Here is a 25358-nt window from a genome sequence, read left to right on the forward strand (position 1 = left end):
CTCAAGAGTCTTCTCCAACACCACAGTTGTTCAAAAACATCAGTTCTTTGGTGCTCAGCTTTCTTCACAGTCCAACTCTCACATCCATACATGACCACTGGAAAAACCACAGCCTTGACTAGACAGACCTTTGTTGGCAAAGTAATTTCTCTGCTTTTGAATATGCTATCTACGTTGTTCATAACTTTCCTTCCAAGGAGTAAGCGTCTTTTAATTTCATGGCTGTAATCACCATCTGCAGTGATTTTGGAGCCCAAAAAATAAAGTCAGCCACTGTTTCCATGGTTTCCCCATCTATTTCCCATTTAGTGGTATTACCATAATCCAAAGATGATTCCCATAGAAACTCCCCGACTCCGATATAGCAAAAAACAACCAAAGAACCCAAAAATCTTTCACTGAAGATAAGCTTATACCAAGCAAACCACTAACCAAGGATACACATTCTATGTTAAAAATATGAATGAAATTAACAGAAATACAATTTCTGTAGGAGAAGATTTTCACTGTCATATTTTTGGAAGATTAATTAGACAATTAATTATATAAACATTAACAAGATCACATTATAGCTGTTGATCTTCCCTTTAAAAAATAATTAAAAGCCTATACTCTAGAAGATTATTGAAAATATGACATATATATATATATATACATATATATATAGTATAACCCTTAGAACCCTAGTTTTAAAGAATTTAAATCAATGTTAAATGAAAAGAGTAAAATGAAAAGCATAGATAGAAAATAGTAATAAATTTTTTTCTCTAAAGGAAAATTTATTAAAATATTTCTGGCTTTAGAATGATGGGTGGTTTATCTTTATGCATCTTCTGCATTTCCCAAAATGTCTATTTTTAATAATGAGATTGGAATAATAAGGGAGCATGGGAGAGTTTAAAACTTGGGGAATTATACATAATTTGATATTTCTGGAGTGAAAAATGAGTTTACAAAATGGGCAGGAGTGAAGACTATTGTTAAGACTGTTAGGTACCTAAAAATCTCATTTAGAACAAGTAAGTACATCATTTAAGAAACAACTTCTCTTCAAAAGGTATGAGAAATCTCTAAGTGTTTTAAGCTTAAAAGTACTGACTAGATATGTATTTCAAAAATTTCTTATGCTGTGGAGGGTAGATTGTGAATGTAAAATAAAACAGAAAACCAGCTACAGTAGTAATAATAGCTAACATTCAGTGGGTGCCTATTATGTGCCAGAGACCTTGTGTTGAGCATTTCATGTGTTCTAGCTGGTTTTACAGAGAAGGCAATGGCACCCCACTCCAGTACTCTTGCCTGGAAAATCCCATGGATAGAGGAGCCTGGTAGGCTGCAGTCCATGGGGTTGCTAAGTGCCAGATACGACTGAGCGACTTCACTTTCACTTTTCACTGTCATGCATTGGAAAAGGAAATGGCAACCCACTCCAGTGTTCTTGCCTGGAGAATCCCAGGGATGGGGGAGCCTGGTGGGCTGCCATCTATGGGGTTGCTCAGAGTTGGACATGACTGAAGTGACTTAGCAGCAGCAGCAGCTGGTTTTATCTTTACAACAGCACTGTCAGGTAGGAAATTTTAATCATCATTCTCTGGCAGATAAAGAAAAAGAGACTAAAGGACTCGTGAAGGCCACTCATTTGGTATCTGGTGGAGCCAGGCTGTCATCACGGGGAATCTAAAACCAGCACATAGGCTCTGCCACTGTACAATGATGATGCTTTCCAAGAGAAAGAGAGTGGGGGAAGTCAGTAGAACAGAGAGAGACAATGGATGGGTGGGTCCAAGATGTTAACTGACTTCTCTGGTTGACAGATGAAATTTGGGACAGGAGGTTAAGGAGAGAAGAGAGTCAAGAGTAATTCAGGAGAGGCAGGCAAACTTAAATGATTTTGCATGGAACATGCCATTCGCAACAACATGGATGGAGTTAGAGATGGTCACACTAAGCGAAGTAAGACGGAGAAAGACAAATATCATATGATATCACTTATCATGTGGAATCTAAAATATGATACAAATGAACTTATTTACAAAACAGAAGCAGACCCAGAGACACAGAAATTAAATTTATGGTTCAAAGGGGAAAGGGGGGGCAGGGATAAATTAGGAGTTTGGAATTAAGAGGTACATATTACTATGCACGGACTTCCCTGGTGGCTTAGATGGTAAAGCGTCTGCCGACAATGTGGGAGACCCGGGTTCAATCCCTGGGTTGGGAAGATCTCCTGGAGAAGGAAATGGCAACCCACTCCAGTATTCTTGCCTGGAAAATCCCATGGACGAAGGAGCCTGGTAGACTATAGTCCATGGGGTCACAAAGAGTCAGACATGACTGAGTGACTTCACTTTCACTTTCTTTATTACTATGCATCAAATAGACAAACAACAAGATCCTACTGTATAGCACAGGGTACTATGCTCAATATCTTGTAATAAACCATAATGGAAATGAATATGAAAAGATATGTATGGATATATACCTGTTATTATTTTCCATAGGACTTCTTAGATTTGCATTAGTAGTGGTACATATTGAGGATTTTCATTTTAATCATAGAAACTGGGAATGTGTACACTAATATTAACTGTTTAAATTTATAAGTTGAAGCTTTTTAAATTTATAAATTTTAAGCATTCATGATTACATTTAACATCAAATTACTGTCCACCAAAAGTGCATGTATTTTCACTCTCTTTTATATGTGAGATAAAACGTTCTTATGATGGTCTTTATTTCATCCTTATTGCTAACAGTTTGGGTATTTACAGGAATCATAATTTCATTTTTTTTGTGATTATAGCATTTTCCACACGAAGTACATAAAAATAAAACTGTATTCAGTATTTTCATATTTATATGGTTTCCCTGTCTAAAAAACCCTATATTCCTATGGTGAACTAATTGAGATATGAATTTGTCTAAAAACCTTCCCCATTTAGAGTACTATTAAGTATTACAAGTTTATTTCTAGATGTTCTTTTTCCTACTAGTAGAGGATCATACAATATTTGACTTATCTCAGAGGTCATACTCCAAGACTTTAGATTTCAATATTAACTGTCAAAGCTTTTTCAAATTCTGAACAACTGACTCCATGGTAAAAGTTACCTTGTCTAAGTACTGTTGTTCAAATTGGGTCCTTTTAAGTTCTTTCAAGTACTATTTTTCCTGTTATAGAATTACAGAAAAAACGTGTTAGGCATTGATATAACTTATAAGCTGCATTTCAACTGTGTTGGGAAAATAACAGCTAAGCTCGGCTGAAGCAAATTATCAAAGATATTTAGACCTATGAACATAGACCTCTAAAATAAGCATATTCAAATAAATAATAATTGGAATTTGGGGTGCCTTAGAGTTTTATTTATTGTTACTATTCTTAGTAGCTGTATCAGTAGTATACATTGTCAACCTCAGTCTCCCAATTTCTCCCACTCCCCCTTTACCCACGTTTGTTCTCTATATCTGTGTCTCCACCTCCACCTTGCAAATAAGATCATCTGTACCATTTTTCTAGGTTATACAGATCTATGTTAATATATGATATTTGTTTTTCTCTTTCTGACACTTCACTATATATGACAGTTTCTAGATCCATCCACATCTCCACAAATGACCCAGATCAGGTCAGATCAGTCGCTCAGTCATGTCCAACTCTTTGCGACCCCATGAATCACAGCACGCCAGGCCTCCCTGTCCATCACCAACTCCCGGAGTTCACTCAGACTCATGTCCATCGAGTCAGTGATGCCATCCAGCCATCTCATCCTCTGTCGTCCCCTTCTTCTCCTGCCCCCAATCCCTCCCAGCAGCAGGGTCTTTTCCAATGAGTCAACTCTTCGCATGAGGTGGCCAAAGTACTGGAGTTTCAGCTTTAGCATCATTCCCTCCAAAGAAATCCCAGGGCTGATCTCCTTCAGAATGGACTGCTTGGATCTCCTTGCAGTCCAAGGGACTCTCAAGAGTCTTCCCCAACACCACAGTTCAAAAGCATCAATTCTTCGGCGCTCAGCCTTCTTCACAGTCCACCTCTCACATCCATACCTGACCACAGGAAAAACCATAGCCTTGACTAGATGAACCTTTGTTGGCAAAGTAATGTCTCTGCTTTTGAATATGCTATCTAGGTTGGTCATAACCTTCCTTCCAAGGAGTAAGCATCTTTTAATTTCATGGCTGCAGTCACCATCTGTAGTTATTTTGGAGCCCAGAAAAATAAAGTCTGACACTGTTTCCCCATCTATTTCCCATGAAGTGGTGGGACCGGATGCCATGATCTTCGTTTTCTGAATGTTGAGCTTTAAGCCAACTTTTTCACTCTCCACTTTCACTTTCATCAAGAGGCCTTTGAGTTCCTCTTCACTTTCTGCCATAAGGGTGGTGTCATCTGCATATCTGAGGTTATTGATACAACTTCATTCCTTTTAATGGCTAAGGAATATTCCATTGTGGGCTTCCCTCGTGGCTAAGTGGTAAAGAACATTCCTGCCAATGCAGGAGATGGAGGTTTGATCCCCGAGTCAGGAAAATCCCCTGGAGAAGGAAATGGAAACCCACTCCACTATTCTTGTCTGGGAAATCCCATGAACAGAAGGAGCCTAGGGGGCTACAGTCCATGGAGTCACAAAAGGGTAGAAGATAACTTAGCAAGTAAACAACAATATTCCATTGTGTATATGTACCACATCTTCTGTATCCATTTCCCTGTTAATGGAAATTTAGGTTGCTTCCATGTCCTGGCTATTGTAAATAGTGCTGGTATGAACATTAGGGTACATGCGTCTTTTTGAATTATGGAATATACACAGTAGTGGGGTTGATTGGTCTTATGGTGGTTCTGTTTTGAGTCTTTTGCATTAGAGTTCAATCTTTTGCTTTAGAGAATTTTAGAGGCTTTCAAGAATTGCATGACCTCACTTTGGCAGTTCTGATCATGTTCTTCATGTTAATCAACCTTGATCAAAGTGACAAGAGTTCCCTTCATCCTCTTTGCCCTTCCAGTCCTGTTCCAATAAGGATCCAAAAGTTCCCTCTCCCACTCTTTGCCTTGTTCTGTCCTTAACTGCTTTATTTCTGTTACTAGTGGAAGTCTCACTACTCTCAGAAGCGTGAATGATGACTTGCTTATTCTGCGTGTTAAATTCCTTAAGTGTGTTTATACTATGTTGTGCAAAGTAGTCGTTGAATCCTTTCATGTGTAACAGTGCTTGCTGCAGCAGACAGTGGGGCTGACTGGTGCTCCTGGCCAGGCCACGTTGCCACACGAGGCTATTCTTGATGGCTGTCCATTCAAATGCAGGTGCTGAACTCATGCTGAAGAGTTTCAGAGTGTGTCGGTGTATTTGTGCTTGTGAAAGAGTGGTAGGAAGAGAGGTGGTCTGTTCTAGGACCATCTCCCCAACGCTTCACTACCCAAGACTAGTCCTATTCTAAGGACATGGATGTGTTTACAATTTTCATTTGATGACTTGAACCTTTATAGCTTCAGTAATTGTGTGCCCTGGATTTCTTTAAGCAATGCAACTCTATTTCAGTGCTTAACCTGTATTACCCACTTACTGTCAGCTGACTGACTTGCCAAATTATCTGTGACATCTTCCCTAATCGACTACCTTCTATCTTTTCTTCTTTATTACACTGCTGCACATAAGGGTTCTAACCTTGCAAATTGCCTTAGAATGTTTACTGTTCATATTTTGTAAGTTTTTAATTGAAGGATAGCTGATTTACAACATTGTGTCAGTTTCAGGTGTATAGCAAAGTGATTCATATTTTTCCACTCTCCAAGAAATTTATTTTAGCATATGCCATAGATTGATATAATTGATATAGTAATTCTATATGAAAAGAAACCATTATAGAATTAACTAAGGTGGTGCCCTTACAAGGAAATAAAAAAAGGACATAAAGAACTCTTCCATGTAAAGATTCTGGATCTGCATCTTTTTTTTTCAATATATGAAAACAACATTAGAAGCAAAGTGAACAGTAGCAAAGGAAAAACAGAAGCTTGGCATATGTATTATATATGTATAGGCTGAGTTATAATACATATATATATATATGCATATGTATGTATGTGTGTGTGTGTGTGTGTGTGTGTGTGTTAGTCTCTCAGTCATGTCTGACTCTGCAACTCCATGGATTATAGCCCACTAGGCTCTTCTGTCCATGGAATTCTCCAGGCAAGAATATTGGAGTGGGTAGGCATTCCTTCTCCAGGGGATCTTCCTGACCCAAGTATGGAACCTGTTTCTCCTGCATTGCAGGTAGATTCTTTACCCTCTGGGCCACCAGGGAAGCATATATGTATATGTATATGTTTATATACATTTACATACATATACTTCTCCAGATTCTTTTCTTTTACAGGGCATGTAAAAATATTAAGCATAGTTCCAAGTTCCTCTCATAATACTTAAAATCAAGTTTGTTTTTTTTTTTTCCAAATGGGACATCATTGAGACAGTTGGTGAAATTTGCATGGGATATGTGGATTGGATGGTAGTGCTGTACCAAGGGTGATTTTCTGTTCTGGAGGGTTGTTTAGTGGTGATGCAAGAGACTGTCTTTGCCTGGGGGAAATACACACTGGTGAATTAAGGCATCGTGAGGGGTGGAGGTCATATCTATTATTGCTCTCAAACAGTTCAGGAAAAGATTAATGACAATTGGCAGAGAAGAGAGGACAACAAAAGTGGAGGATCCATGGGTTACAGGATGTTCCCACTTTCCAAATTCACATGTCGAAAGCCTATCTTCTGGTATCTCAGAAGAACTGCACAAAAAAGATCTTCATGACCCAGATAACCACAATGGTGTGATCACTCACCTAGAGCCAGACATCCTGGAATGTGAAGTCAAGTTGGCCTAGGAAGCATCACTACGAACAAAGCTAGTGGAGGTGATGGAATTGCAGTTGAGCTATTTCAAATCCTAAAAGATGATGCTATGAAAGTGCTGCCTCAATATGCCAGCAAATTTGGAAAACTCAGCAGTGGCCACAGGACTGGAAAAGGTCAGTTTTCATTCCAGTTCCAAAGAAAGGCAATGCCAAAGAATGTTCAAACTACCTCACAATTGCACTCATATCATACGCTAGCAAAGTAATGCTCAAAATCCTCCAAGCCAGACTTCAAAAGTACGTGAACTGTGAACTTCCAGATGTTCAAGATGGATTTAGAAAAGGCAGAGGAACCAGAGATCAAATTGCCAACATCTGTTGGATCATCAAAAAAGCAAGAGAGTTCCAGAAAAACATGTACTTCTGCTTTATTGACTATGCCAAAGTCTTTGACTGTGTGGATCACAATAAACTGTGGAAAATTCTGAAAGAGATGGGAATACCAGACCACCTGACCTGCCTCCTGATAAATCTGTATGCAGGTCAAGAAGCAACAGTTAGAACTGGACATGGAACAACAAACTGTCTCCAAACTGGGAAAGGAGTATGCCAAGGCTGTATACTGTCACCATGCTTATTTAACTTCTATGCAGAGTACATCATGTGAAATGCCAGGCTGGATGAAGTACAAGCTGGAATCAAGATTGCTGGGAGAAATATCAATAACCTCAGATATGCAGATGGCACCACCCATATGGCAGAAAGTGACGAAGAACTGAAGAGCCTCTTGATGAAAGTGAAAGAGGAGAGTGAAAAATTTAGCTTAAAACTCAACATTCAAAAATCTAAGATCATAGCATATGGTTTCATCACTTCATAGCAAACAGATGGGGAAACAATGGAAATAGTGAGAGACTTTACTTTTTGGGGCTCCAAAATCACTGCAGATGGTGACTGCAGCCATGAAATTAAAAGACGCTTGCTCCTTGGAAGAAAAGCTATGACCAACCTAGACAGCATATTACAAGGCAGAGACATTACTTTGCCAACAAAGGTCCGTCTAGTCAAAGCTTTGGTTTTTCCAGTAGTCGCATATGGATGTGGGAGTTGGACTATACAGAAAGCTGAGCGCCAAAGAATTGATGCTTTTGAACTGTGGTGTGGGAGAAGACTCTTGAGAGTCCCTTGGGCTGCAAGGAGACCCAATCAGTCCATCCTAAAGGAAATCAGTCCTGAATATTCATTGGAAGGACTGATGCTGAAGGTGAAGCTCCAATACTTTGCCCACCTGATGCGAAGAACTGACTCACTGGAAAAAACCCTGATGCTGGGAAAGATTGAGGGCAGGAGGAGAAGGGGACGACAGAAGATGATATGGTTGAATGGCATCACTGACTTGATGGACATGAGTTTGAGCAGGCTCTAGGAGTTGGTGTTGGACAGGGAAGCCTGGTGTGCTGCAGTCCACAGGGCTGCAGAGTCAGACACCACTGAGCGACTGAACTGACCTGAACTGGTATCTCAGAATGTGACCTTATTTCTAGAGAGTTTTATATAGGTAATCAAGTTAAAGGGAGGCTCATTTGACTGGGCTTTAATCCAATATGGCCGATATCTTTATTTTAAAATTTTTATTTTAGTAATATAGTTGATTAACAACGTTTTGTTAGTTTCCTATGGACAGCCAAGTTACGCATATACAGGCATCTATTCTTTTTTTCTAGTTCTTTTCCCATTTAGGTTATTACAAAATATTGGGCAAAGCTTACTGTGCTATACAGTAGGTCCTTGTTGATTATCCGTTTTAAACATAGCAGTGTGCATCTGTCAAGCTTATTTTCATGAAGATAAACTCAGGTGAGTTCAAGGCCAGGAAAATCATACTCGGGCATGAGCCAACTCCCCAAAGGAAAACACAGATGCTTCTACTTTGGTGGAGACCTAACCCTTGCTTTATCTGTGGGGTCTGAACCAGATGAGAAGCCTGTAAGTGCAAGTGTGTGCCAACTCTCAGTCCCGAGTGCTACGCACAATGCGGAACGCGCGCGCCAGGCTGAGACTGGCCGGCTCGGCCCGGGGTGGACCGCGTGTGCGCAGGTGCCCGTCGGCGTCCTGCCCGGCGCCGCCGCAGTGCGCAGAGCGCGCGCGGGAGGCGGGAGGCGGGAGGCGCTCCGCCGCCCGCAAGCTGAGCATCCCTGGGCGTTGGCCCCATCGCTCGCCCCCTGCCTGCTCCCTCCGCTCTCCCCGCGCTGCCCGGGCCCCGCCATGGGGAACGTGCCCTGCGCGGTGAAGCACTGCCTCAGCTACCAGCAGCTGCTGCGCGAGCATCTCTGGATCGGGGATTCAGTGGCAGGGGCGCTCGAGCCCGCGCAGGTACCATCTCGCGGCCCGGGGCGTCCCCACCTCTCCCGCCGCGGCGCCTCTCCGCCCGGGGCCCTCCTGCAGCGGTTCTGCGGTGTGAAGGCCTCTCCCCTGAAAAGGGTTCCCACCCTCTCCCGGGTGAATTTGCGGACCCGCCCCTCGGGGAGGCCCTTTGAATTCCCTACCTTGGCCACGTGCAGGTGGTCTGAAGGAAAGTGTTCCTTCTCTGCGTTTCCCTGGGAAAGGATCCTTCCTGTGAAATGCAGCACTTGTCTGAGGACAGCGTCTCTCTTTGCAATTCTCTTCTTATTATTGTGTGACAAAGGCGACGAATTTGTCGGAATGTGAGGCAGAAAAACGGAAGGAAGCCAACACCGAAGGCTAGGAAAACAGGGTGGGGTGAAATCATCCCTTATCTGTAATGTATTTATGCTCCAACACCCTTGAACAAGATGGGGGAAGATGGTAAATAGCAGAAGGATTTCAGAGCAAAATGTATTCTCATGTGATGCCTGAAATCCCATTTGAAGGCAACTATGAGGGCAGGTGAAGAGTAGCCACAGGCCTGCAATTTAATGCAGTCTCAACCGGAAATGGCAAGTAAATGGAGAAAATCTCTATACAGAAATTGATTTTATCTTAAAAGAGCTTACAATTTGAAGATTCACAGAGAAATAGGTAGTTGTTAAGTGAATGTTAAAATGTGGGAAAAGGGAAGGAGACTATGAGAGTTTAGCTATTAATTTTTCAAATTTTGCTGGATGCAAAATATTTATTCTTTATACATCTAAGTACAATATAAAAACTTGTGTTAAATGTAACAGTTTAGCGGGTAAGCATAATTTGAGTTTGTGTCTTTATTTCTTTATTTTTTTTCTTTAAAAAATATTGTGTTTTTTGCCATACATTGACATGAATCAGCCAATCAACTATTCTAATACTGATATTAGGCTCCGTTTTTCCTATAGTTTTACATTCAGTGTATCTTCAATGTATCACCATGTGAATTGTAACCTTAGTTCTACAGATTGGAGTTCAGCAATCGTGGATTCTTTCAAAGATTTGTCCTCATTACCTGAAAGATGGCGGAGGTCGTCTAACTCAAAGACTTTTACTGACAATGCAAGAGAAGGAAAATTAGTCTTCATGTTCCCATATGTTTGTATGTCTTCTATTCAATTTTTTGGTCTTCTCCTTTGATCTTTGTATTATAACTTTAAACCTTCATATTTACTCTGTTACAGAATCAGAAATCCTTACATTTCAGTGAAAAAGTGTGAGACTGTATATGACTTCTGTTGCTATGTTAATATTATTTTTCTCTTCTCTCACCCCATATTCTGATTTTGTGGGTTTGGGGACTGTGACAGAGGCTAGACTGCTAGGGTGCCTACTTTTCCCTGTTAGAATGTAAAAGCAGGGTAATTGAAAATGACTAGAATGACTGATCTAGGAATGTAGGAAATAGGGTTTTGGGATATTCACCAGCCTAATGAAGATGTTTTGTTTCCTTTTTGAGAAATTGCTATACCTTCTCTAAACATTGCCTTTTTATCCCTGGACTGATTTGCTTAAGAAACTCCTATTCATTCCTCAGGCACAGCTTAAAGATCACTTCTTTTGATCAACTCTTTTCTCTTTCTAAGGTCAGTATCCTTTTTCTGTGCTCTAGTGGGACTTGTGGAATTGTTGTGGAATTGTAATGTAGGTCTTGTCCTGTTGATACCTGACACTTGACTCTGCAATTTACCTCCTTCCCTGGCTTCTCTGTTTAACATCCTTACTGCTTTTAGCCCTACTGCTCTGGGTTCCTCAGGCTGGAATCAGACTGGCTCAGTGGCCTCTGTCTGTCTGGTAAATATGTAGATTTCTCAGGACTTTGAATCTACACTCACAGTTTCTGACACTATTAGTATATCTGTATCTTCCAGACTTGTAGTCCCTTCTGTCTCTTAAACTCCAGTCCTGATGTCCATCTGCTCAGCTGACATCACTTGAGTATCTCCAAAGCAATTCAGACTCAACATTTGCAAAATCAGACTCACATTCTTCCTCTTCCAACTGCAGCCCTTCTCTACAAGTTCCTAACACAGGGAATACTGTCACAATTCATTCTGCCCTGGAAGTGCAAACCAAGAGTCCATTTCCTTCTTTCTGTCATATCCAGGGTGTCACTAAGTCCTGCAGTTTTACCTCTTGAATTTCCCTCAGATCCATCTGCTTTTCCAACTTACTGCTGGATTTTAAAGTGGCATTTTCTTTCCAGTGCGCTACTGGAGTCTTGTCATCCTTCAACCCCCTGTTTCGACAGCTAGTTGAGAGATGTTCTCTATTTCAAATGATATCATGCTGTTCTCCTGTTTCACAACCTTCTGTGAATTCTCATTGCTTTTAAGAGTGAATAGCAAGCAAAACCTTTAATGTATTCTTGGAAGGCTCAGATGATATCTTCATCGCATCTGCGCAGCATTGTCTTAAGCCATGTCTTATGCTTGCCACTGTGTCCTTCTTTGAGTTTTCCAATCATCTTTCCTCTGGAAACAGGGCCTTTATCTATTTACCTTTCTGATAGAAAGATTCTTTTCAACTAATTAACCTTGAGATCTTAAACTCAGATTTTACTTTCTCAGATTCTCAAGCCAAGCATTTCCTGTTACCTTACGTTTCACAGTGCACTGTTCACTATATATAAATGAATTACTATATTTATTTTTGTTACCATTTAATGTTTAATTCCCTACCTGACTGTAAGCATCATAAAAGTGAGGAAAATTTCCACCACAAAATTCTCAACAATGAATAAAATGTCCAATTAGTTTTTGATGGCCAATTAATTTCTCCTGAATGAACAAAAGAATAGAGGTTTACCCTTCTAGGGCATAAGCATCTCAAGTATACGGGGACCATGAACTCCTTCTTAGCACTTTTCGGGGTCCAAGACAATGACTGGCACATTGTAGTACAACACTAATCTTTTTTATGTGAATTCCAACGTGATGACAGTTAAGACAGATGTCAGTAAAGTTTGGTCTTAGTGCTGATAGGTGGATATTATTACTGTTTGTGTTTTACCTTTTTAAAATTGAACTATAATTTATAATGTTTTACAAGTGTGCAGAAAAGTGATTCAGTTATACATACATATTCTTTTTTGTATTCTTTTCCATTATAGATTATTACAAGATATTGATTATAGCTTCCTATGCTACACAGTAGGACCTTGTTTATCTATTTTATATATAGTAGTGTAGAAATTCCCATGGATGGAGGAGCCTGGTGGGCTGCAGTCCATGGGGTCGCTGGGAGTTGGACACGACTGAGCGACTTCTCTTTCATTTTTCACTTTCATGCATTGGAGAAGGAAATGGTAACCCACTCCAGTGTTCTTGCCTGGAGAATCCCAGGGATGGGGGAGCCTGGTGGGCTGCCGTCTATGGGGTCGCCCAGAGTCGGACACTACTGAAGCGACTTAGCAGCAGCAGCGGCAGCAGTGTGTATCTATTGACTCCAAGTTCCTAATATATGCCTCCCACCTTTTCCTTTGGTATTTGTAAAATTGTTTTCTATGTCTATGAGTCTGTTTCTGTTTTGTAAATAATTTCATTTATATCATTCTTTAAATTCAACATATAAGTGATATATCATATGGTATTTGTCTCTCTGACTTATTAATTCTTCACTTAGTATGATTCTCTAGTTGCATCTGTGTTGCTGCAAATGACATTATCATTCATTTTTTGGCTGAGTAATAGTCCATCATACATATGTGTATATATGCATGCCACTGGAGAAGGCAATGGCACCCCACTCCAGTACTCTTGCCTGGAAAATCCTGTGGACGGAGGAACCTGGTGGGCTGCAGTCCATGGGGTCGCTAAGAGTCAGACATGCCTGAGCGACTTCACTTTCACTTTTCACTTTCATGCATTGGAGAAGGAAATGGCAACCCACTCCAGCGTTCTTGCCTGGAGAATCCCAGGGATGGGGGAGCCTGGTGGGCTGCCATCTATGGGGTCGCACAGAGTCGGACACGATTGAAGTGACTTAACAATATATGCATACCATATCTTCTCGGTCCATTCACATGTTGATGGACATTTAGGTTGTATATTATCTTTTCATCTGATCAAATTTAGTCATACTTTCATGGGGAAAGAGTTGAAAATTGATTCTGGAGGTTGTTAAATGAGCTTAACTATTTCTCCACTGCTAACTATGGTAGAGGGAATCATGGGTAGGGCCCCTAAGTTTTGAAATAATTTGGTTGCATCTGGGACAGACAGAGTGCTCTGTTTTGGAAGAATCTGTGCTAGTCAATAGAAGATTCAAAACCTAGACTCTTTTCTGCTACCAATAAACTATTAAGATAAAATATTATATTTGTGTGTAAGTACAAATACACTTTTTTGGAACTTAGCAATTTATTACCAAATATAAAATGAGTCAATGTGCATTAAAGGCTTACGCTACAACAGCTCAACATAATAAAATTCTTTAGATCTCTCTCTCTCTCTCTTTTTGTTTCTCTTTTTTGGTAATGGCATTGGTTTCTCAGAAGAATTCCTTAATGGGTTTCTCAGAAGAATTCCAGGAGGTCAAAACTGATCCTTCTGTGGTTCAAGCTATCGCTTAGGGTCTATTTTATTTTTTATTATTCGTCTCAGTTAAAATGGATATGATGAAGCTGGCTTAACTGGTGGTTTCAAGTTTTGATTAAAATGAAGTGTCCTTGTAAAATAGTCCTTGTTTGATTCAGTAACTAAATTTCTTTCTATATTAATAAAGAGACTTAAGCAATAACTAAATCTCTTTATATATTAATACCCTATCACAGCCATAAAATTTCCAATGGTCTAAATTCTATCATAAATAGCATTTTAAATATGTTTGTTTTGTTTTTTAAAGATACAATTGTAGATTACGTGAGATTAAGTTTATAGTTATTTTACATTTTATCCTGATCCTTTTAAGTTGCATTTGCTGTGAGCAAAAATTAAGATTCTAAGTAAAGTATTTAGTGTTAGAGGATCTCTTGAGTTTAACCTGAATATATAATATTTTTGTTTAAATTTAGTGAAAAGATTAAAGTGACTATATACTTTATGGTTAACAGTGCTCAGCTGTTAATAAACACCTTAGGGTCAGTGGGGAGGAATTGTCAAAAAGAAAACAAACTACCAGCCTATCCCACTGCTTGTTTTCTGTTTGACTCAGGTGTTCTTTGGCCCTTTACATCACCCTTTTTACTTGTTTTATGACTTCTCTGAAATTACATAATTTTTAAAATTCATTTTTCCCCTGCATTAGCTTGGTGGTTATATACTGGGTTTTTTTTGGGGGGAGGGGGTACCAGTTTATTTGCAGGAATGGTACTAAGAAAATAACTTAAGTAGATGTTTTAGTACAACTTACAGAAAAGGTGGAGCTAATCCAAACATGTGTGCACTGTCCTGGGGACCAGGGAGCCAGCCTAAGGCTTAGCTCTCGCTCTCGTTATCCTTACAGTGTTTCCCTGGGTGTGTTTATCAAGGGGTACTCTGCCCTGCCAGATTCGGGGGCCCCCATCTTGCACAGGTTGGTTCCGTGCTCACCCAGTTCTTTGATGGATTTCACCTACTCTTTCAGGCAGTGAGTGTCAATGAAGTCACACAAATGGGGGTCATTTTTTGTCAGTGGCCGGTGTGTGCAGTTCCAGTCATGGCAGATTGACTACTGGAATCAGTAGTGTAGCGCACATTCCATTGCATTCAGCCCATTCTTGCCGTCATCAGGGTCCGGTTTCCTGGTATCCCAAAGGACGGTTCGGCCACCTCCTTAGTTCTGCAGCTCATCCGTTTCTCAGCATGTTCCCTCTCCCCACGAGATTGGTGAAAGTTGGCAAAGCCTTTCAAAGCCACATAACCGCCGTCCACAGAGTAAGACACGGACAGGCAGACGTAGGAGGCCTCGCGCTCCAGGTCACTCTGGCGGTCACGGCCGTCTGGAGTCCTGCTGGCCGTTCTGCGCACCTGCGAGGCGGCGCGGCCCTGGGCGGCCGGGAAAGGCCGTGTGGGCTGAGCCGTGCTGGAGGGGCTGGGGGACCCGGAGGGGCGGCGGACCCCGAGGGGCAGAGGGGCAGGGAGGTTGGCCAGGGCTGGTTCGAGGGGCGGGCCGGGCAGGATCACCAGGTGCAGTCCAAGCATCCTTGAAGCAGGAAACCACAGGGCACCTCCACGAAGATAGCCCGTGGCATACTGTTTCTACAGTACTGTTCGTTGTTACCTAGAAGGTGTCAACACGCAAACTTGACTTATTAAAATATCATATAAATTAGTTCTATATTAAAAATTAACTCCTGTTAGTGCCTTCATATATTGTATGTATTCATCCTCTACATGCTATATTTGTAATATATACTTATACAGTCAATGTACATTTATATTTATGTGTGTATTTCCCATTTCCTTGCTCTTCGTTACTTTCTAAAGATCCATCCCTTCATCTGGAATTATTCCCCTTCACCCTAAAGTGTTTGCTTTAATATTTTCTTTAATAAAAATCTGGTGGTGATACTTTTAGTTCTTATTTGCTTGAAATTACATTTATGTATACATGCATACAAAATGCATAAATATAATGAATATTGACTTTAAATATATGTTCCATATACAGAGTTAGGATACATGACATGGCAACCATACAAAATGCAGATTTCTCAATAGATAAATGGAAACCAGGGACAAATAAGAGAGAAATCAGCTGTTGGCTTTATTTTTGGACCTTTGATGATAACCTATCTTCAGTTCTCTTCTTGTTATCTTTGGTTTCCAACAGTATGACTATGATTTGTCTAGAGATAGTTTTCTTCATATCTGATAGTGGTTCATAGTGCTTCTTGGGTCTATGACTTGATGCTTGTTGGTTTCTATGTGTTTGGGGAAATTTTCAACCAGTTGCTTTCAAATATTACTTATTTCTTTTTTACCTCCAACTTAGACCTACAGTTTGAAGAATCTTAGAACATTTTGTTGTGCCCCATTGGTTTCTTATACTCACTTTTGTATTTTTCATCTTTTCTTACCATTGTCGATCTGAATATTTTTCTCAAGTATATTCCATTTCACTAATTCCCAATTTAGCTTTGTCTAATTTGCTGCTAATTTAATTTGTATCCTTAATTTTTAGTTATATTTTTGAATTACTACATTTCTACCTTGTTTCTGAAACCAATTTTTAGCTCTCTTTCCATCATATCAAGAATTCTTGAATGTTTATCAGTTATCTTAAGTTTCATCTCTGATCATTCCAATATTCAAATCTTCAGGGGGTTTCTTTCATTTATCTTCCCTCTTGGAAAGCCTACTAGCTTTTCAGTTTAAGTTAGACACCTGTTATGTAAATATTATAGATGAAATTTGAGGCTTTCAGTCATACTGTCCTTCTCCAGAAAAGATTAACTGTTCCCCCACCTCTTTTTGCTCACCCTCTACAAACTGCCTTTGGAAACCACAAGCCTGTTTTCTCTCTCTCTCTATTTAAGATTCTACATGTAAGTGAGATAGTACAGTATTTGTCTTTCTCTGTCTGACTTGTTTTGCTTAACATGATGTCGTTAGGCCCCATCTGGTAGCAAATGGCATGATTTCCTTCTTTTTATGATTGAATAATGTGCCTTTGTGTAAATATATAGCACATTTATCCATTCATCAGTGGACACTTGGGTTGTTTTCACCTCTTGGCTATTGTAAATAATGCTGCAGTGATCATGGGAGTGAAGATATCTATTTGAGATAGTGATTTCCTATCCTTGGGAGAAACACTTAGAAGTAGAATTGTTGAATCATATGATAGTTTTATTTCTCACCTTTTGAGGAACCTTCATACTCAGAAATGTTTTCTATAGTGGCTGCAATGCACAAGCTTTCCCTCTTCTCCACATCCTCACCAACAACACCAACACTTATTTCTTGTCATTTTGATAATAGTCATTCTGATGCGTGCCTGGAGAAATACCAATAACCTCAGATATGCAGATGACACCACCCTTCTGGCAGAAAGCAAAGAGGAACTAAAGAGCCTCTTGATGAAGGTGAAAGGGGAGAGTAAAAAAGCTAGCTTAAAACTCAACATTCAGAAAACTAAGATTATGGCATCCGGTCCCATCACTTCATGGCAAATAGATGTAGGAAAAAAAGGAAACAGTGAGAGACTTTATTTTCTTGGGCTCCAAAATCACTGTGGACAGTGGCTGCAGCCATGAAATTAAAAGACACTTGCTCCTTGAAAGAAAAGCTATGACAAATGTAGACAGCGTATTAAAAAGCAGAGACATCAGTTTGCTGACAAAAGTCTGTATAGTCAAAGCTATGATTTTTCCAGTAGTAATGTACAGATGTGAGAGTTGGACCATAAAGAAGGCTGAGCACTGAAGAATTGATGCTTGTGAACTGTGCTGTTGGAGAAGACTCTTGAGAGTCCCTTGGACAGCAAGGAGGTCAAACCAGTCAATCCTAAAGGAAGTCAACAGTGAATATTGATTGGAAGGACTGATGCTGAAGTTGAAGCTTTAGTTGAGCACCTGATGTGAAAGGTGACTCACTGGAAAAGACCCTGATGCTGGGAAAGATTGAAGGCGGGAGGAGAAGGGGGCGACAGAGGATGAGATGGTTGGATGGTGTCATCGACTCAATGGATTTGAGTTTGAACAAACTGCAAGAGATAGTAAAGGACGGGGCATGCTGCAGTCCATGGGGTCGCAAAGAGTTGGACATGACTGAGCAACTGAACATGAACAGTTCTGATGGGTGTGAGGTCAGGAAGATTTATCTTTTGCTTCTAGCAGGCAATTAGTACAAGGGTAGCTTTTGCTGTTGTTCAGTCACAAGGGTAGCTTATCTTAAGGCAATCATATATTTAGCTGATTCGAGGCTGGACCTGCTTCATTTGTGAAGGCTTCTCTTTTCTTGTCATCCTAATTTTTATCTTGTCATCCTTCAGGGTTCTGACTAAAGCCCTAGAGAGTTTACCAGAATGTCTTCTCCTTTTTGGGATCTGAACTCAGAAATATTTCCTCCTCAACCTCTCAGGCTCCTGGGAGCTCTGATGCTCATCCTAGCTTTTCACCTAATTACATTAGAATTGGCAAATGCCCCAAGGGGAAAAGTCATGCTGAAAATTAGCCTTAATCACTTCATGTTTTTCTTCTGCATGGTATCTTGGCCACTGAAGTGAACCTACTCTCAGAAACCCCTAAGGCTATCAAAAGGAGTTTTTCACTAATTTTTACCAGATTTTCTGGCTTCCCTGGTGGCTCAACAGGAAAGAATCCACCTACAGTGCAGGAGCCTCAGGAGACGCAGGTCCAATACCTGAGTCAGGAAGATCCCCTGGAGAAGGGAATGGCAGCCCACTTCAGTATTCTTGTCTGGAAAATTGAATGGACAGTAGAGCTTGGTGGGCTATAGTCCATAGGGTCGCAAAGAGTCGAACAAAACTGAAGAGACTTAGCACGCACTCTCACCAGATTTTCTGGTTCTCAGTGACAAGTTTGTTCTGAACAAGCTAATTGAAGGATTAACAATAAGAGTGGAAATATAAAAAGCACTAATTTTGCAATATAATTTGAATTGTAAAAAATATATTCATTTACCATGTTACAAAGCTTTTGAACTGGTTACATTCCAGATAATATGCAAACTATTGACATTAATAATTTATTATTTATTTTCCCAGGTTTATTGAGATATCAGTTCAGTTCAGTCACTCAGTCGTATCCGACTCTTTGCGACCCCATGAATCGCAGCACGCCAGGCCTCGCTGTCCATCACCATCTCCCGGGGTTCACTCAGACTCAGGTCCATCGAGTTGGTGATGCCATCCAGTCATCTCATCCTCTGTCATCCCCTTTTCCTCCTGCCTCCAATCCCTCCCAGTATCAGAGTCTTTTCCAATGAGTCAACACTTCACATGAGGTGACAAAGTACTGGAGTTTCAGCTTCAGCATCATTCCTTCCAAAGAAATCCCAGGGCTGATCTCCTTCACAATGGACTGGTTGGATCTCCTTGCAGTCCAAGGGACTCTCAAGAGTCTTCTCCAACACCACAGTTCAAAAGCATCAATTTTTTGGTGCTCAGCTTTCTTCACAGTCCAACTCTCACATCATACATGGCCACTGGAAAAACCATATAGCCTTGACTAGATGGACCTTTGTTGGCAGTAATGTCTCTGCTTTTGAATATGCTATCTAGGTTGGTCATAACTTTTCTTCCAAAGAGTAAGCGTCTTTTAATTTCATGACTGAAGTCACCATCTACAGTGATTTTGGAGCCCCCAAAATAAAGTCTGGCACTGTTTCCACTGTTTCCCCATCTATTTCCCATGAAGTGATGGGACTGGATGCCATGATCTTCGTTTTCTGAATGTTGAGCTTTAAGCCAACTTTTTCACTCTCCACTTTCACTTTCATCAAGAGGCTTTTGAGTTCCTCTTCACTTTCTGCCATAAGGGTGGTGTCATTTGCATATCTGAGGTTATTGATATTTCTCTCGGCAATCTTGATTCCAGCTTGTACTTCTTCCAGCCCAACGTTTCTCATGATGTACTCTGCATAGAAGTTAAATAAGCAGGGTGACAATATACAGCCTTGACGTACTCCTTTTCCTATTTGGAACCAGTCTGTTGTTCCATGTCCAGTTCTAACTGTTGCTTCCTGACCTGCATACAGATTCTCAAGAGGCAGGTCAGGTGGTCTGCTATTCCTATCTCTTTCAGAATTTTCCACAGTTTATTGTGATCCACACAGTCAAAGGCTTTGGCATAGTCAATAAAGCAGAAATAGATATTTTTCTGGAACTCTCTTGCTTTTTTGATGATCCAGAGGATGTTGGCAATTTGGTCTCTGGTTCCTCTGCCTTTTCTAAAACCAGCTTGAACATCAGGAAGTTCATGGTTCACGTATTGCTGAAGCCTGGCTTGGAGAATTTTGAGCATTACTTAACTAACGTGTGAGATGAGTGCAATTGTGTGGTAGTTTGAGCATTCTTTGGCATTGCCTTTCTTTGGGATTGGAATGAAAACTGACCTTTTCCAGTCCTGTGGCCACTGCTGAGTTTTCCAAATGTGCTGGCATATTGAGTGCAGCACTTTCACAGCATCATCTTTCAGGATTTGAAATAGCTCAACTGGAATTCCATCACCTCCACTAGCTTTGTTCGTAGTGATGCTTTCTAAGGCCCACTTGACTTCACATTCCAGAATGTCTGGCTCTAGGTGAATGATCATACCATCGTGATTATCTGGGTTGTAAAGATCTTTTTTGTACACTTCTTCTGTGTATTCTTGCCACCTCTTCTAATAATATCTTCTGCTTCTGTTAGGTCCATACCATTTCTGTCCTTTATTGTTCCCATCTTTGCATGAAATGTTTCCTTGGTACCTCTAATTTTCTTGAAGAGATCTCTAGTCTTTCCCATTCTGTTGTTTTCCTCTATTTCTTTGCATTGATCACTGAGGAAGGCTTTCTTATCTCTCCTTGCTATTCTTTGGAACTTTGCATTCAGATGCTTATATCTTTCCTTTTCTCCTTTGCTTTTTGTTTCTCTTCTTTTCACAGCTATTTGTAAGGCCTCCCCAGACAGCCATTTTGCTTGTTTGCATTCCTTTTCTATGGGGATGGTCTTGATCCCTGTCTTCTGTACAATGTCACGAATCTCAGTCCATAGTTCATCAGGCACTCTTATCTATCAGATCTAGGCCCTTAAATCTTATTTCTCACTTCCACTGTATAATCATAAGGGATTTGATTTAGGTCACACCTGAGGAACCAGAGATCAAATTGCCAACATCCGCTGGATCATAGAAAAAGCAAGAGAGTTCCAGAAAAACATCTATTTCTGCTTTATTGACTATGCCAAAGCCTTTGACTGTGTGGATCACAATAAACTGTGGAAAATTCTGAAAGAGATGGGAATACCAGACCACCTGACCTGCCTCTTGAGAAATTTGTATGCAGGTCAGGAAGCAACAGTTAGAACTGGACATGGAACAACAGACTGGTTCCAAATAGGAAAAGAAGTTTGTCAAGGCTGTATATTGTCACCCTGTTTATTTAACTTATATGCAGAGTACATCATGAGAAACACTGGACTGAAAGAAACACAAGTTGGAATCAAGATTGCTGGGAGAAATCTCAATAACCTCAGATATGCAGATGACACCACCCTTATGGCAGAAAGTGAAGAGGAACTCAAAAGCCTCTTGATGAAAGTGAAAGTGGAGAGTGAAAAAGTTGGCTTAAAGCTCAACATTCAGAAAACGAAGATCATGGCATCCGGTCCCACCACTTCATGGGAAATAGATGGGGAAACAGTGGAAACAGTGCCAGACTTTATTTTTCTGGGCTCCAAAATCACTACAGATGGTGACTGCAGCCATGAAATTAAAAGACGCTTACTCCTTGGAAGGAAAGTTATGACCAACCTAGATAGCATATTCAAAGGCAGAGACATTACTTTGCCAACAAAGGTCCGTCTAGTCAAGGCTATGGTTTTTCCAGTGGTCATGTATGGATGTGAGAGTTGGACTGTGAAGAAGGCTGAGTGCCCAAGAATTGATGCTTTTGAACTGTGGTGTTGGAGAAGACTTGAGAGTCCCTTGGACTGCAAGGAGATCCAACCAGTCCATTCTGAAGGAGATCAGCCCTGGGATTTCTTTGGAGGGAATGATGCTGAAGCTGAAACTCCAGTACTTTGGCCACCTCATGCGAAGTATTGACTCATTGGAAAAGACTCTGATGCCGGGGCAGGAGAAGAAGGGGATGACAGAGGATGAGATTGGCGGATGGCATCACTGACTCGATGGACATGACCCTGAGTGAACTCCGGGAGTTGGTGATGGACAGGGAGGCCTGGCATGCTGCGATTCATGGGGTCGCAGAGAGTCGGACACCACTGAGAGACTGATCTGATCTGATCTGATCTGAATGGTCTAGTGGTTTTCCCTAGTTTCTTCAATTTAAGTCTGAATTCAGCAATAAGGAGCTCATGATCTGAGCCACAGTTAGCTCCTGGTCTTGTTTTTGGTGACTGTATAAAGCTTCTCCATCTTTGGCTGCAAAGAATATAATCAATCTGATTTCAGTGTTGACCATCTGGTGATGTCCGTGTATAGAGTCTTCTCTTGTGTTGTTGGAAGAGGGTGTTTGCTATGACCAGTGTGTTCTCTTGGCAAAGCTCTATTAGTCTTTTCCCTGCTTCATTCTGTACTCCAAGTCCAAATTTGCCTGTTACTCCAGGTGTTTCTTGACTTCCTACTTTTGCATTCCAGTCCCCTATAATGAAAAGGACATCTTTTTTGGGTTGGTTCTAAAAGGTCTTGTAGGTCTTCATAGAACCATTCAACTTCAGCTTCTTCAGCATTACTGGTTGGGGCATAGACTTGGATTACTGTGATATTGAATGGTTTGCCTTGCCAACGAACAGAGATCATTCTTTCGTTTTTGAGATTGCATCCAAGTACTGCATTTCAGACTCTTTTGTTGACCATGATGGTTACTCCATTTCTTCTGAGGGATTCCTGCCCGCAGTAGTAGATATAATGGTCATCTGAGTTAAATTCACCCATTCCAGTCCATTTTAGTTTGCTGATTCCTAGAATGTCAACGTTCACTCTTGCCATCTCCTATTTGACCACTTCCAATTTGCCTTGATTCATGGACCTGACATTCCAGGTTCCTATGCAATATTGCTCTTTCCAGCGTCGAACCTTGCTTCTATCACCAGTCACATCCACAGCTGGGTATTGTTTTTGCTTTGGCTCCATCCTTCATTCTTTCTGGAGTTATTTCTCCACTGATCTCCAGTAGCATATTGGGCACCTACCGACATGGGGAGTTTCTCTTTCAGTATCCTATCATTTTGCCTTTTCATACTGTTCATGGGATATAGTTGACATCAAACATTATAAGTTTAAGGTATACAGATTTGATATGCATATATTACAAAATGATTACCATAGTTTTGCCTAGTATCTGCATCATATCCCATACTTAATCATCATGTAATTAATTAAAAGAAATCACCATTGCCTTTTTTGTGGTGAGATTGTTTAAGATATACCCTCTTAACAACTTGCAAGCCTATAATATAATATTATTAACTATCATGAGACTATACCTTAGGTTCCTAGAGCTTATTCATCTTATAGATTACAGTTTGTATAGGAAAACAATTTAAAGTTTAGAAAATGAATAAAGAGTTGTCTGCATCATCAAAAGATAAGATTTTAAAGAGAAACTGACTTACACTGGTTTTCACTCTAAAAATTGCGAAAGATACAGAAGATATTTTTTAAACATGAAAATTATTATTATGCCTAACTTAAGTATCTGTCTTTAGAGAAACAGTATACTATTATTTACTGCTTTTTATGTATGATGTAGTTCAATAAAATTTGTTAAATGACTGACTAAATAAATGAGTGATTAAGTGGATAGTTTCTTTATTATATTTTGTCTCTATTGATGTAAGATTATTTTGGATCTTTCCACTTAATGTGTGTGAATTTGGTAGCAGTAATTTCTTCTTATTAACCTCTTCTTTACAATCTTATCTTTTGCTTTGCCTGGATTCATTCCTGATTCATATTTAATAGGCTCTGGACACTGCCTAACTACGTGACACGCAATAACTCACTTAATCCTCATAACAATCCTTTTTGTAGACACAGTAACTGAGACACAGGTTGAATGACTTGCTCATGATCAATAGTTGATGATCTCAGAGGTGAATTCAGGCAGCTAAGGTTCCAGAGCCCCTGGTTTTCACATCTACCAGTGTTTCCTGACCTTGCTGGTGAGAGGAGTCGACGGAGGCATTTATTAAATGTGCTAGGGATTCTGATCAGTAGCAGCTATCGCTGTTCTTTGCTTCAGCTGTCTTTGGAGAAACGCTGGGCTGGGTGACGCTGCTCCTCCTTTGTCCCAGACTCTGCTTTAGAGGGTCTGCTGTTGGCTCGTGTTTCCTCCAGTCTGTCTTTGGAGAGCTCCTGGCTCCAGCCCGTGGACTCCTATGAGTTTTGACTTCCCTTTTCGCCTCTCTGAGGGTGAGAATAGAGTTCTGCCTGGAATAGAATTGCATTGGATACAAAAGGAAAAACAACTTGGTTTCCAATAAATTTCCTGTTCCCTTCCTTCTCCAGTACTTTCTGCCTTTGGATTTCTGTTGGCTTCCCTCTTCCTTGCTTTCTGTCCTTCCAGCTGGCTTTCTCATCCTTCCCTCCCCCAACCCAGTGTTCTTGTTTTTTTCATTAGCTCTGAGCTTCTCCAAGTCTTCTGGCTTCCTTTCTGCTTATTCACTCTGGGCTGCAACTTTCCCTGACCCTCTCTCCTTTCCTCATTTTCTTCCTCTAAGCTTAGATTTTATTTTTATTTCTTTTGATTTTCCCTCATCAACCAAGGGGCTAGACTGTGCAGACATGTAATTTGATGTGTTATGCTTATGGAGCAGATGGTATTTAAAAGAGACCAAGCAAATTCATATATGTAGAGAATATCATTTTAGCAGAAATTCTGATTTGAAAGTGATTGTCCAGCCTGCTTGAAGACCCCACAGTAAAATCAATGCATGAGCATGCTTTCCTGGTCTCACGATTGTTAGACTGAGTAGAAGATTCAAATTGACTGCTACACAGATGAGCCATATTAACCTCTGGAAATATTTTATTTTGTCAAGACTACACTTAAAAGATAAAAACAGATGAATGTCTTAAACAGGATTTGCATTCTTCCTCATATCCTTAGCTGCCTCAGACATCCAGTTTATCTTCCCTTTTTTTTAATCTTAAAAATTAGCTCATCTTTCATATATCTATTTACTGTTTTATGAGAAAAAATAATAAAGGCCCCTAATCTTATAAACTGCTTTATTATCTTTTTCACCCTTGATTTGAAGACAGATACTCACCTTCTACTAGTGGTGAAACTTTCCTTAAATGTCTTTCTCTGTGTCCTTCATTTCCGCCCTGCCAACCCCAACTCTTAAGTAGCGCTCAGTGAACTCACGTTTGTTTTCTGCATCAAAGCTCTGTTCCCCACCAAAGATGGTCAAGTAGAAACATCCCTCTAGTAAATTTGTAATATTTGGAATGCTAGACTGAGATTTTCTAAAAGGTGAA

General features: G+C 40.3%; 1 protein-coding gene across 2 annotated transcripts in view; it reads left to right on the top strand.

Moving 5' to 3' along the window:
- Positions 1 to 8881: 8881 nt before the first annotated feature.
- The window catches only part of HMGCLL1 (3-hydroxy-3-methylglutaryl-CoA lyase like 1), a 200019-nt gene continuing 183542 nt past the window's right edge, over positions 8882 to 25358 (top strand). Inside the window, exon 1 of one of the 2 annotated variants that reach the window (XM_086370614.1) lies at positions 8882 to 9220. In XM_086370614.1, coding sequence (XP_086226740.1) covers positions 9113 to 9220 — 108 coding nt within the window. In that variant the 5' untranslated portion in view covers positions 8882 to 9112. The remainder of the gene's footprint in view (positions 9221 to 25358) is intronic. The other variant, XM_086370613.1, reaches the window with a different exon arrangement.

This window comes from Bos grunniens, chromosome 23 (assembly GCF_055505025.1).
Source record: "Bos grunniens cultivar Pamir isolate PY7600 chromosome 23, Bosgru_T2T1.0, whole genome shotgun sequence".
Lineage (NCBI taxonomy): Eukaryota > Metazoa > Chordata > Mammalia > Artiodactyla > Bovidae > Bos > Bos grunniens.